General features: G+C 39.5%; 1 protein-coding gene across 4 annotated transcripts in view; it reads right to left on the bottom strand.

The window, feature by feature from the left end:
- Nucleotides 1-13374, bottom strand: part of ENTREP2 (endosomal transmembrane epsin interactor 2) — a 160657-nt gene extending 147283 nt beyond the window's left edge. For 3 of the 4 annotated variants that reach the window (XM_062583391.1, XM_062583390.1, XM_062583393.1), the window contains exon 1: nt 13253-13374. In XM_062583391.1, coding sequence (XP_062439375.1) covers nt 13253-13354 — 102 coding nt within the window. In that variant the 5' untranslated portion in view covers nt 13355-13374. The remainder of the gene's footprint in view (nt 1-13252) is intronic. The other variant, XM_062583394.1, reaches the window with a different exon arrangement.
- Between the last annotated feature and the right edge of the window lie 569 nt (nt 13375-13943).

Raw genomic sequence — 13943 nt, 5'->3', positions numbered from 1 at the left:
TGGTGCTGCTTAGAGTCCATAACTCTTACTTGCTCTGTAAATTTACATAATAGTAAAAATAATCAGATGTAACTATAGCATAGACATGTTTAATGCTACCTACTTGCACTTTTTTCTCCACCTCTGATGTGTGAATTCATTCAATTTTTTTTCAAATACATGCCATAACAAAAATCAGAAGCATGTCCACTTCTGTGTGTCAACTGAGGCTAGAAACTGGGGAAAAAAAGCTATCAGCAAATTTGTAAAACAATAATTTTCTGCACATTTAAGATTAGGTTCTATGAAAATAACTTATTTAGTATTCCATCATTGCTTTAAAACTTTCTTTGGATTTTTGGCAGTTTCTATGAGGTTAAATTACCAGGCTTTTCTCAAGTCTTTCACCACTAAGCACACTATGATTTGTAGCTGCAACATCTAAGTCTGCATAGATTCCTCACAACCTAAACCAGTTAGCTCAAGTAACATTGTCACACTATTTAATGAAAGATGCATATTTAAGATTTGGACTGTCATCTGGCAGTCTTGGTAATTACAAACATTTCTCTATAGTGTTTTTTCCTCTGTATTTGATTCAATTTTTATCAAAAGTCAGTTTTATCTCTGTTTGTTGATGTAAAAGGAGACAATTTTAATAGGTAGAAAAGAATTTTGACCTCTAAAGATTCATATCCTTCTTGACATGACACTCTAAGCACACACTTTAGGACTGCGACGTTTCTTGCACATTAGGATATTATTAAGACAAGTCATAAATTTAATGGATTATTTTAACAGTGAATGTACGACTGGTTAGAAAACTATACATAACAAATATTTAACCATTACTTGCTATTAAATAGTCAAGAATTTATAATGTAGGATTCTGCAGGGACTTTTCCTTAGTCAGCATCTTCAATAAAGGCACTATATGATGAAAGAAATGAAAGCAATGGAAAGGATCAGAAGTCTACAAAACATGATTAAATGGTTGCAAGCATTTAATTTCCTGAGAAAGGGGACACTCAGCAGCTGCCTTCTAACATACAGAAGGCTGTTGTGAGGTAATCAACTGGAAAAAGAAGAAAAAATGGGCTTTAATGGTACAAAGGGATGCTTGAAGTAAAAGTAAGAAGAAAGACATAGTTTAAGACAGGTGTTGTTAACAACTGGAACAGATTATCTACAGAAAACAGCCAAGTATGTGTCAACACACATATACATCAAAACATACTAATCCTAACTGATTCCAGTATGAGGAAGAGTAACATACTATATCCAAAGTCAACAACCACAATCAAGATGCTAAAGATGATTTTTGAATGGCATGTGCACAGGACAAGAGCTAGGAGCCCTGGCAACCTGAGAAAAGCAGTAAAGCACAGCTCCAGCCTTCACAGCTCAGCAGGACTTGGAGATTGTTACCTTCATATGCAAGAAAGTTACTGCCAAAAATGCGATACACTTACCTCCTTGAGGGTAAGCATTTCCTAGCTCCCACTACGCTTTTTTCCACACATACAACCTCCAATCTAAGCAAGAAAAAATACCATGAGCAGGGTGCTCTTGAAAGTTCAGTTTTTACTAGCCTACATAGTTTTTTTCTAGTCTGTTCCAACATAATTCATAATTTCTAGAAATCTCCACATGAAAAAAAAAAGTTAAGGACTACACAGAACATGTTTATTTTAAATTTTAAGAGGGTTACTTATATATATATTTGTAATCCCACACGATTATAAACTGGGAAGCTATACATTTACTAATGCTAGTATTATGATTTTAGGATTTAATAATAATAATCAATGCATTCTCTGTTAATACATTCCCTTAAGTCTTCCAACAGGTCACTGGGTCACTGAAACAATTAAATGCACTGTCACTGTAACACATTACAGTTATTTTTAAGATGTACAGATGGGTTTGGCTAGAAAAAGTTCTCAAATTGCAGAGAGAGAGCAAGAACTCAACACCGTTATGCTTATTACAGTTCTCCCAGCACATTTGTACAACCCTGCTATCCAATGGTATAGCATATTTATAGCTTACTAAGATAACAGATCATCACTTGTCAGATGTTGAAATACAGAAGGAACAGATAGCACATTTTTTAAGAAAGTACTTTGGGGATTGAGGAGGTGTGAATCCTGTCTGAGAAAACACTATTTGCTTATCCTCATCTTCCCACTCCTGAGTTATTTCAAATGGCCTTTTGGGGAGCCAGCGTTTCTCCCAGTTAAGTGATACACAGATTCTTTAACAGACAAAAATACACTGATTATTTACACTAAAAATATATTGCATTGCCCTTCACTGAAATTATAAGAAAGTTAATGTCTACTTCTGAGAAATTCAATAAACCAGAAGATTTCACCCAACTGTAACTTTGTTTCCTGAAACAGCTACACAAGGTATCTTTTTTTCTTTACCAGAGACCTCACCTTCTTTAATATACAAGCCTTTACAACTTCAGTCTATCCTTTTCCAATTTAGTTGAAGTAGGATGCAATACTTTTTTTGCAAATGTTTGTAAAACTAAAAATGCACTTTCCATCATCTTCAGACTGATCTCCTTGAAAAATTATCATTTTATGTATTATCATCATCAAACGTCTCATTTCCACAAAAGTCTATTGATCAATACAATCATTGTACATTATTATTATTCTGTAGGCTCTTTGTGGACATCTAAAATATACTTACAGTGACTTCTGAATTTTCTACTTTCAGAAAATGGAACACTTCAAAAAGCAGGACAATAATTTAAATGCAAGCTTCTTAGATCATCTTCACCTTCTGTGTTTTTATGAGGTATGCTGTTAGAGAAAACATCATATTCATCTGCTTTGTTTTGTCCTATAAGACCATCTATAAAGTAGGAGTCAATATAATGCAAACACAGAAACCATCTCTGGCTGTTCTTAAATTTTACGAGGGAAACAGATACTGACGTTCTAACAGTCTAAAAGACCTGCTTTGTGAGATGTTGCTTGTATTTCAGACCTCCCTGCAGCAGGGTTTCTGCCTTCTTTTATCAGCTGACAGCTTGCTTGAAGATTGAACCTCATGGCTAACCGACTGAAGCAGATCACCTTTTCTGTGTTGCATTCCACACTGCTTTACCCAAAATCCACTTCAGCAAAAACATACTAACATTGTTCCTGTCTATCTTCTTAAACTGTAGAAAATGATTATATCAGTAACTATCAAAATTATCTTAGTCTGAAATGTCTGATCTCTTAAACATGTATAAGGCAGGCAAAGAAAGTATAGAATGTCCTTCTTTACCCTTAACTTCCTTGAAATTAAATAGTTAACATATTGAAGCAGGATGACAGAAGTATTTCTGTACCTTGCTAAATTAAGGAAATAACACTTAAAAATCTTACTCAAATTAAAATAGTTTTTATAAATTCAGGCTACAGTCCGCTACCACAAAGAACTTGAGCCTTTATCTCCCCTCTAGGATCTTCAAGGTGACGCATGCTCTTTTCTGCCACACAAACAGTAGCAACAACAATCTCATAAGAAAATTATATCCTACAGTAATACAATTCTGTTGAGATTGACTGTTTATACAGATGACAGGATAACCTGTACTGTATAGTTATCAATGAGGATTTAATTTGCATATTCTGCAGAACATTAGTTACTGATGCTGATGACATTTATAAAAGAAACAAGCTCATTTTCAAAATCTAAGGCAAGCTTGTGAAGTTGGCAAATTTTTTTGTTTTATAAATTAGACAAATTGGACATGAAAATACAAACTTGTAATGCTGTTTCAACTATCAGTGTTTAAATCAAACTGTTGTCAAGATCAGAAATTCCCAAAGTTAGTATTCATTTTGCCTCCTTCAAGGTATTAAAAAAAAAAAAAAAAAAAAAAAAAAAAAACAGAAAGAAAGAAAGAAAGAAAGGAAGGAAGGAAGAAAGAAAAAAAGAAAAAAAGAAGCATTCTTCAAAGCACTTAGATAAGAAGGTTTTTTTTTTCTTTTTTTTTTCTTTTTTTTCCCCCCCTCTGGATACAATAACAAGTAAGCCTGTATTTGTTAAAATATTGTAAAATTACTCAATTTCTTAAATTGCAGCGTATCTGAAAACAGTCTCATCATAACAGTAAAGCAGCAGTATTTCTAATTAAATGCAACTTAGCTCTGCAGTATATAGTATTTTTTAAACTCAAAACCTTCATGCAAACTAAGCAGTCACAATTTATCCTATTTCTACATGCAAATACCATTAACATCCTCCAAAAAATTTTACCCTTTGATGCACCATAGAGGAAACCTATCAACTTCAAGGAATCTGTTGATTAAAAGATAAGCATACCATTCTGATATGGATAAAAAGAAAGAAAGTTTTGGAGAGGAAGGAGGCAAAAAAATAAAACCTTACAATACTAACATGTAAGGTTGGGAGAATAAATTAAGAGTCCTTTGAAAATACAGCCCACTGAATTTGACCAAATGGCATAGTATCACACTACTAACCTGAAACAAGAATACGCATTCTAATAGCAATAAATAATAAGGTTGTATTAATATTGAGTAAACAAATTGCATTCAAATTGCATTCAAATTAATGTTTACATTAATGCACCTATTAACATTCAAAAATACTGAAACTAAATAATGATGGTTGTGAAAATGGCCACAATACAGCTTTTAAAGTAGAACACCTCATAGTAGAAAATTTGTACCAATATATAACATATATAAATTGCCAATGCCAGGTAATCAAAAGCAAACACAACATTCAGAAAAACAAAAGAAATTCATAATGATTCTGTATCAAAGAAAAAAATAGATTTCTTATACCACACACTGGTTTATATGTTTCCTTTATTATCATACATATATATATATATTCCTATTATATGAACATATACACCTATTAAAGGAGCTTTAATGCAGAGCAGATTTGCCATAGAAGACGTCCTAAAAGACACTAGCAGGTCTGTAGAAACATGTTGCACATTTCATGCAACCATCATACACCTGATAAAAATTCATATTGACCAAAAATTTCCACACACACAAAGTTACTGTTTTAGTGAAGATCATCTTAAAATTTATAGGAAAAAAAAATAAAAGATAAGCAAAAAAAAAAATAGCAGCAGATGAATCTACAGTAACTGAATCAGGGTGGCACACTTGAAGAGAAACTACTGATTGCTTTCACATATCAGGCTTTGGTTTACATTACACAAGAGTCTTGGAGCTTACAACTGCATTTTTCCCAAATAAAACTAAACTGAAAGGGGAGCTACAAATGCTGATGGACATTCAGTCAACTCTATCAGCTTAGAGATGCTAAAATCTTACCCCCTCGTCCCCACATTTTGGGCACCTGGTCCTCAAGAAGTAGGTACATCACTCTGCAGACCTCTACTACAATACTAACCTTGTATAGAGTAAAATTCTGCCCAGTAGAAAGGACTCCCATTAATTTAGAGAGAATTCATATCCTCTGATAGTATAGGAGTTTTCAGATTGGCCTTACAGGTTAGGTGTGAACTAGAAATAAGTTAAACAGAACAGAAGCAAATCTGTTTCTAAAAGAGTTTATGCTAAAATGACAGTATCCACACTACATTAATTTCAGGTGGCTGACTACTTCAGAGGAGCTCTTGTGTGGGCCCGTGGCTGAATACCTATCAGCAGTCAGAGTGCATTTTTCGCATTCTTAGAGCACATCTTTTGGTCACATTGACACAGAATTCCTTTAAAGCACTGATTATTCCTGTAGAAGGGGAAATGAATGCACCATATTCAGCAGTTGGAAAATATTTTTATTGAAGTACTCCACTGAAATAGTTATATGCCAGTATAAACAATTTTGATGCTATTTCTTTTCTACAGATGAAACCCCTCAGAAGCATCACAATATGGCAACTTCTCCGCCCCCTTAAACTGTTCCTTACTGTAACACAGTAAGTTTTTAAAATCAACCTGCATGATGAAGTGTTTCTCAGTCCCAGAAGGCTTAACCAATAGGATATAAGCAAAAGCAATAAAACCTGATTTGCCTCCTGAAATAAATCATGCTGGCTTCCACAAATCCATTATTTTTCAGCACTGGAGAGAGGAAATCTCTAGGTTACTCTCGGCCCAAGATTCACCAAGAAGTTACAAATACCCATTTTATTGTTTATAGTTCACAGAACAGAAAAGGAATATTGTCATCTTACCAATTTACCTCTTTTTCAAGTGTCAAATTTGCTATTACTTCCATCAGAATATGGAAACAACATTCTCATCAATCCACTATTTCAAAGCTCTGCCTCACCATGAACTCCAGAAAACATGAGCATGTATGCCAGATTTCTTATTTCTTGTGATTATAAGATGCCTATGAACTCTTCTTGGACACCACCACCACAGATTTTAACTGACACTTAATAGCAGGTTTTAACTCAGCCTTGTTTTGTCTTTTTCTTTAGTAGTCTGTAGGATAATACTGTCATGGTGTACGCATCAAGAAATGCTAAATCATTAACAATGAATATTTATTGTGATCTTTGTGAATTTTATGAAGGTGTGCAGCTACCCCATGTAGGTAATATTTTAATAAACTTTTACTAATAATGTGTGTCAGGATTACACAAATGCCTGCCCTCCAACCTGCTTCCCTAAGATACAGGGTTCGAGATAGCTGACATTCTTCTCCAGCTTGCTCATATTTCAAAGTCCTGATGAGCTAGCAAAGAGAAAGAAAAGTATGCATAAGATGCTAGTGAATTAGTGCAACCCATGTACTAAAAAGTCAGAAAACCAGGGATAGTAGGATAGCTGGGGACACAGATTTAATAGAGTCTCAAAGAACCAGAGTTAGCTTAAGTTTCTTGTACAAGCATATGCAACTGGAGATCCCACCGGAGGTAACAAGAACACAATATCCTCCCTAAACAGTTTTGAAGTAAGGGATTAACAGCGATGAGTCAAACATTATCAGTACTGCTTTCTCAAATTCAGCATCCACCCTGACTGCTCTGTCAAGTTGCTCTACAATACTTATCTTACTAGCTTCAGATACTGGCATATTCCTAAAGCATATAACCTGTTCTGCTTTGTAAGATAGTGTTTGGCTCATATGCCAAATGACAGTGTGTAAAAAATGCTGAGGTATTCTTGCACCAGGCATTGTTCGGGAAGAGGTTAGAAAGAAGCTGAAAGGGCCTTGGATCAAATCAAATACTACAGTAACTTACTAGAGAAAGAAAAGCATAAAGTTTCTTCATACCCTATGACAAGTAAGAAGGAATTCACACTGAGACAAAAACAAAAGTATCCTAATCTTGAAAGGACACCTTTCATTTTGTGAATATCCTATTGGCTAAAGCCTTTCATAAACTGTTAGCCAGGTCCAGTAGTCACTCATTTATTGGAAAGATAAAAGATAGGATAGCAAATTGCTTGTAGGATTTCTGATATGATCCATGTCCTGGTCTTCTAAATTTCATCTATCTGAAGCAAGATACTTTAAAAGTAACTATTCTAATACTTGTGTTACAACCTTTCTCAGGACCAACATAAGACCTCCAATGACCAGACAGGGAAGTCAGTCTGGTTAGCTGATTTGATGCAACTCCATTGGATATTCTTCATCAAAAGTCTGATAAGACTCTTGAAGAGAGAGACTTATTCAGTGCAGAAATTAAGTTATACAATTCCCAAAATAGCAATACCAACTACCTTAAAATAAGGTTGGAAAAATTTGAATACTTATGGATATTGTCTGAACCAGTATCAGACTGCATAGGATAATGAATCTTACATAGGATTAGTCCACAATAAACTAATCATCATGGGCATAGAGTCCAGATTTCAAAAACACCATTAGAAAAAGCATTTACAGAGAGGTGTCCGGCCAGATGAATCTTATCTAAACAGCTACTCATCTCTTCTCTGTAGTTAAAACAGATGCCCAGTGGTGTTTCTGATGATTTCCAAAATTCTAGAAAAAAGCTCAGTTGGAGCTAAGAAGGTTAAACATTCACCAGCTTCTGTGTGATTCCAAGGATATTAAGAGCGAGCACTCCATACCTTCATGAAGATAAGGTATCTTCATACAGAAGCACAGGGCACATGCAAAGTACTGATGCACATTCTAGTATCAAAACTACTTGACATCTGTGCTTAAACTTCATCCATTCCGATAGCAGACGGACACCAATGCTATCATTTAAGTCCTAGATATGAGACAACTAGATCCAAGACAAATAAATTTGATATGTATTGACAAATTTGACAAATACAGCATAAAAAGAAAAATATAAGCATCATTCAATAGTAGCAGTAAGCTTAATTTTTGCTGAACAGTTAATCTCTATTTTCAGAGTAACAGACACTCTGCCAGAATCAGGTTTTTCATGCAAACTGAAGCTCATTCCTCCAAGCTAAAGATACTTTACTCTAGTAACTCCTGTATTTTACCTCACTATCCCCAAGCAATAATGGGGGGGAGGGGGGAGGGGGAGAGAGAGAGAAAGAAAAAGGGGAATGGAGAAAAGAAAAAATCTGTTCCCAGAATGGAGATAACTACCATTCACAATTATTATTAGAGCCTCTTTATTTCTTGCAGTCTCCCCTTCCATCCTACAATGATTCTGCATGGAACATGCTAAAACAACCTACTGCATATGAAGAGGAGCCAAGGTCACAGACTGTCAGAAGCTTTTGAAAGTCAACTCTTCTCTAATAATGGATCATCTGAGGTATTTAAACCTGTTTTATAAAACATCATTAAAGAATACAGAAGAGGCTCTACACTAAGATTTCTCACTTAATAATGAAGATAAATAAACAATGTATTTTGTTTCATATTTTCCATAAGAAAGGAGTTAGTGTGAGTTCACCCTGATGATTTTTTTATATGTCTATTTACCATTCTAAAGAACACAACAAGTCTCTATGTCAAGAACCTCAAAGATACATTACATCAAAGCTATGTCTAAACTAACACACCTTATCTGTTTTGAACAGAGCATATAGATGAAAAGAGGCAGAAGTAAGAAGAAACTTAATAAAAAGGAGAGGTAATATTTTAAAAGGTCTTCCAGTCAAATATCGGTATACAGAAATAAGGCATTTTCAAAAAACTTTATACGTAAGATAGAAAAACACCATAAATTAAAAGCTAAGACTTCTAGTGGTACAGTACGATTTCAAAAAAAAAAAAAAATTGATAAAAGGAAAGTGATTTTATGAATTAACATGCAATTTCATTAATGCTTTCCTAATACTAGAGATAACTCTAGCCTCTGAGGCCAACAATTTTCTCTGAACACTGGGATCAAGGAAATAAACAAATATCTAGTTACCCACATTAATAATTTCAAGAAATAATTGCTAAAAGCAAGATTTGCTTCTGTAGTCACTCAAGTATGGCACTATCAGGCTTGTGGTTCACAGGCACCACAACATTGATACAGTTGCCATAAACTTTAAAGCACACTTACCTGGAGCTTTACAAACAATCTGGTCTTGTATAAAGCCTACAAATTACAAAGCAGTGAGTGTTTTGGATTTTAAAGAGCAAAGAGTGAAGAATAAGTATTTTCTCATATACCAGTAACTACGGACTTTGTGGAAGTCTTAAAAGAACCTCTTCACTACTTAAACTTTTAGGAAGTTTCAGTGGCCTGCCACTGACTTTGAGGGTCATTATTCTATGATCAAAATGAGACTAAGGCTTAGCCTCACTTTGATTATATGTAATATTTAAGGTCTTCATATTCTTAAAAGGGTAAGATATTTAAGTTTCTATACTTTACATTGGAAAGTACTCACTTTCACTCTGCTGAAAGAATTAATGAGGTCCAGTTTTACTTTACCTTCTAAAGAAAATAAATAAGTATGGAAAACATCATTTCTGATATCTTGTCATCCTCCTGCACTGGGAGCTAGTTGCCTAATGCTTCAGCACACACTGTAAAACCTTACCAATAACTTTTACCTGTGCAGAGGATCCACATTGCCTGCCTATCCAACCCCAAAATTCCTCTGTGCTGTGTATGAAACTGACTCACTAATTGCTTTGAAACATCTTCATACAAAATATACTAAAGCAAAAATCTTTTTCTCTTTTTGATATTATTTTATAAAAGAAGAGATGAAGCAAAATAGTGTAATTGATATATGATACTGAAATGAGTTCTGGATTTTTCAAAACTTTATGGAAAATATGGTACCTTGTTCTTTGGATGAGCTCTAACACAGACAGTTGATTTGATTCCAAACTGAAAGCAAGAAACCAGAACCTTTCTTTTCATTGGATCAGAAAAATTTCTCAGATGAGTGTATTTTGTAACCCTTTACCTTCTGTTATCAACTAAAATTTTTTTACAAATATTAGGAAATTATTTTCAAAAGTATTTAAAAGATGGTAGGCAATTTTTGCAGCCTTCATTTACACTGACAGAGCAGGGTGGGGGTCTAAAAAAACCTTCAATTTTAGAAAAAAACTACAACATATCACCTAAGAAAAGATTTAGACTTAGTACTTGACCAACAAGCTACTCAATTACTTCAGTTCCAATAGCAAAACCCAGTAATTTGAAGGGAATAGACATTTATGTCCAATTTTAGCACCAAGAATGAAAAGATACTTAGATTATTATCTCTCCCCCCACCCCTTTTTTCTCCTCTTCTGCCTCAATTAACTTACTGCCTCACTTGGTTGTTTCTCTAATTTTGTTTTCCAGAGGCAAGCTAAAAGGTGTTCAGTCTTACACAAGAAGTTTTTTGGTTCTGATGATATACCTAATTTTTGTTGAAATCATTTTAAACACCTCTGAAGGCTTTTAGACAGGGTTGTATAATTTACTAATCTGATCTTAAGAAGTTCTTTAGGGTTCATGATTCTATAAAACTGCCCTATTGTTACCTTGTTTATTAACACTGAGAGATAAGGTGGTTAGCAGGAAAATCTTGTTATTCTTGCTCCTTGTTAAATATTTTATTGTATAAAACGGAATTTGTTAACACAAACATAACACATTAGTTTAGGAACACCCACCTCATTCCAATAAAATAAGACAGTAAGGCTTTCTAGTTAACAGTCTTGCAATACTTTCCCTTACATTGTATGTCTTCTACTAATTCATTCAATACGTGTGAATCAAAGCCCAATTATGCTGAACAAGTAATAATCATGAAATTGATTGTGGAAAACACACTATTCTATGTTATATGGCAGACAATCTAAGAGAAGGCATCCTAAATCAGAAAAATTAAAAAATGGTTTTACAATCCCAAAAGTCTCTTTTTACAAAAACTACAGGAGCAGGGGAAAAAAGAAGTATTACTACATGAGTTGCACTAGTTTGAACACACAATCAATTGGGTGCATTCCTCCTTGGTCTGTCAAGATAAAAAACAAATCTGTCTCAGCTGTCTTACCTTAATAGCACATTAAAATGTAAGCAGTCAGATACTTAATTTAAAATTCACATCTTGTAAGAACACTTGCATTTTAGCTTGCAGAAGTTCAAACTCAGACGAATATGATATTAAAATATCAAGGCTAACAGTGTAAAGTGATATTTCTTCTCAAGCTTACAAACAATCCTGGGGGAAAAAAAATCAAAAGAAGTATTTAAACACAATCCACACTTCCACACTGAAAAACTCAGAAGATTATTGTGTGTTGCATATAAGTGTATTAAATGGTTATTTCTGATATCCTGCCACTTCTGTCACTTGTTTGGAACAAGGTAACACAAGTCATTTATCTAACAGTTTTGGCTTTTAATGAGCACTTTTAAAGCTGAAAACTCACCGATCCATTGAAGAGAGCTGAAAAGACATACTTGAAACCAATAGCCTACTATATTAAATGGAACAGATCTTCACCAATAGCTCCCAGAGCCTTAGGGCCCCTCAGACACCTCTGCTTCTCTGAGCCTGACTGGTCAGTCCCATTTTACCGCTTATGACAAAAGCTTTCATAAATCAGCATTACATTAATATAACCACGCACATACTGTATTGATATACATAATATAGCATAGACTGAGGTTACCTTTGCAAGAAAAAGAACATCAGCTTTAGCCTTTTACTTACGTTAACAGAACACAACACAGGTAAAGCAAACAAGAAAACACCATGCTCAGCAGAAGTCAGGTTTGGACACTTCACATGCAATATCCTCACCCCTAAGCTCAGAACAAACAAATTTCTCCCTCCCGTGGGACCAACGGCCTCTCCCCACGCCACAGCGCTCATCCCGGTGGCCTCCCGTGACAGGGCCTCCCTCTGCAAAGCCACAGGCCTTTCCAGCCTGGTGCGCTCAGGCCCTCTGAGGACTCGCGCACTGTGCCATCCCTGAAGATCTGTTCCTGCCGTGCTCATCTCATTTTATTACCTTCAACGCAACGTAACTAGTGGTTGCATTTGCATCCAAGCACAGACCTGTGCCAAGACCTTGAGAAATAGCTCTACCTCAAGGTGAACTCTCAAAGACAGCGCAGCAGTCAGAGCTGACACAAAAGAGAAGACCCCAGGACAGCCTGGAATGTTCGCAAAATGCTCTGTACGGTTTGCAGGTATTTGTACGTCAGGTGCGTCTACAAATGTCTAAAATTAATCTGTTACTCCAACTTCACCCAAGTACCGCTGGCTAAAAGCTGCCCCTGGCTGCTGCTTTCAGAGAAGGCACCGCTGCTGGGGTAAGATCCCGAGGCCCCACCACATCATGTCAGGGCTCCATCACAGGGGGGGCGAAGGCAGCAGCACCGCAACCAAAAACATCGAGACGTGAATTTCTCACCTGAGCGCGCCGGTGCCAGGTGGCTCCATGCCGAGAGTCGCCGGGCGCGAGGGACGAGGCCCGGCACTGACGGCAGCGCAGCCCCACGCGCGGGCTCCTAGCCCCCGCTCCCAGCCCGCTCCTAACGGCCGCCGCGCGCCCCGGCCAACGGCCGCCGCGCGCCCCGGCCAACGGCCGCCGCGCGCCCCGGCCAACGGCCGCCGCGCGCCCCGGCCAACGGCCGCCGCGCGCCCCGGCCAACGGCCGCCGCGCGCCCCGGCCAACGGCCGCCGCGCGCCCCGGCCAACGGCCGCCGCGCGCCCCGGCCAACGGCCGCCGCGCGCCCCGGCCAACGGCCGCCGCGCGCCCCGGCCAACGGCCGCCGCGCGCCCCGGCCAACGGCCGCCGCGCGCCCCGGCCAACGGCCGCCGCGCGCCCCGGCCAACGGCCGCCGCGCGCCCCGGCCAACGGCCGCCGCGCGCCCCGGCCAACGGCCGCCGCGCGCCCGCGGACTTACCGAGAAGCCGGCCCAGAAGGGGCAGGAGTGCCGGACGCGGGCCGAGGTGGTGAGCGCCAGGGCGGCGAAGCTGACGGCCACGATGAGGCAGCCGAGCACCATCTGGGTGACCCCCAGGGCCAGCATGGCCCGCGAGCGGGCGCGGTGCTCGCGCAGGCGGGACAGGCTGCGGGACAGCGCGGCGGGGCTGAGGGAGCGCGCCCCGCCGGGGGGCCGCGCCGCGCCGCCGCCGCCCAGCGGCATCCTCCGCCGGGCCCCTCACGGCGCGGCGCCGCCTCCGGCTGCCCCCCGCGCCCGGCGGGCGGTGCGCGGCGGAGGGCAGCCGCGGCTCATGGGGGAGGAGCTGCCCCGGACGCCGGGGGAGCCGCGAGCCCCCGCGCGCAGCGCTGCAGCCCGGGGCCCGCCGGCGGGCGGGGCGGGAGCGGGGCAGCCGCGCCGCGCCTGCCCGCCGCAGGCTGGGGAGAGCCCGCTCGGCCCGGCGCGGCGGGCGAGGGCGCGCAGCGCACGGGGGCGGCTCGCCCGCAGCCGCCGGCCCGCTGCGGGGGCGGGCCCGGCCCGGCCGGCGAGCGGAGGGAGCCGGAGCCCTGCTCTCCCCCGCTGCCGCGGCGCCCGTCTCTCCCGGGGAGGGAGGGGAGGCAGCGCAGGGAAGGGAAGGGAAGGGAAGGGGGGGGAGGGTTGTTTACGGCCAATG

Source organism: Rhea pennata, chromosome 10 (assembly GCF_028389875.1).
Source record: "Rhea pennata isolate bPtePen1 chromosome 10, bPtePen1.pri, whole genome shotgun sequence".
In the NCBI taxonomy this organism is placed as follows: domain Eukaryota; kingdom Metazoa; phylum Chordata; class Aves; order Rheiformes; family Rheidae; genus Rhea; species Rhea pennata.
Note: the sequence above shows the minus strand (reverse complement) of the source record. Positions and strands in the feature narration are given on the sequence as shown.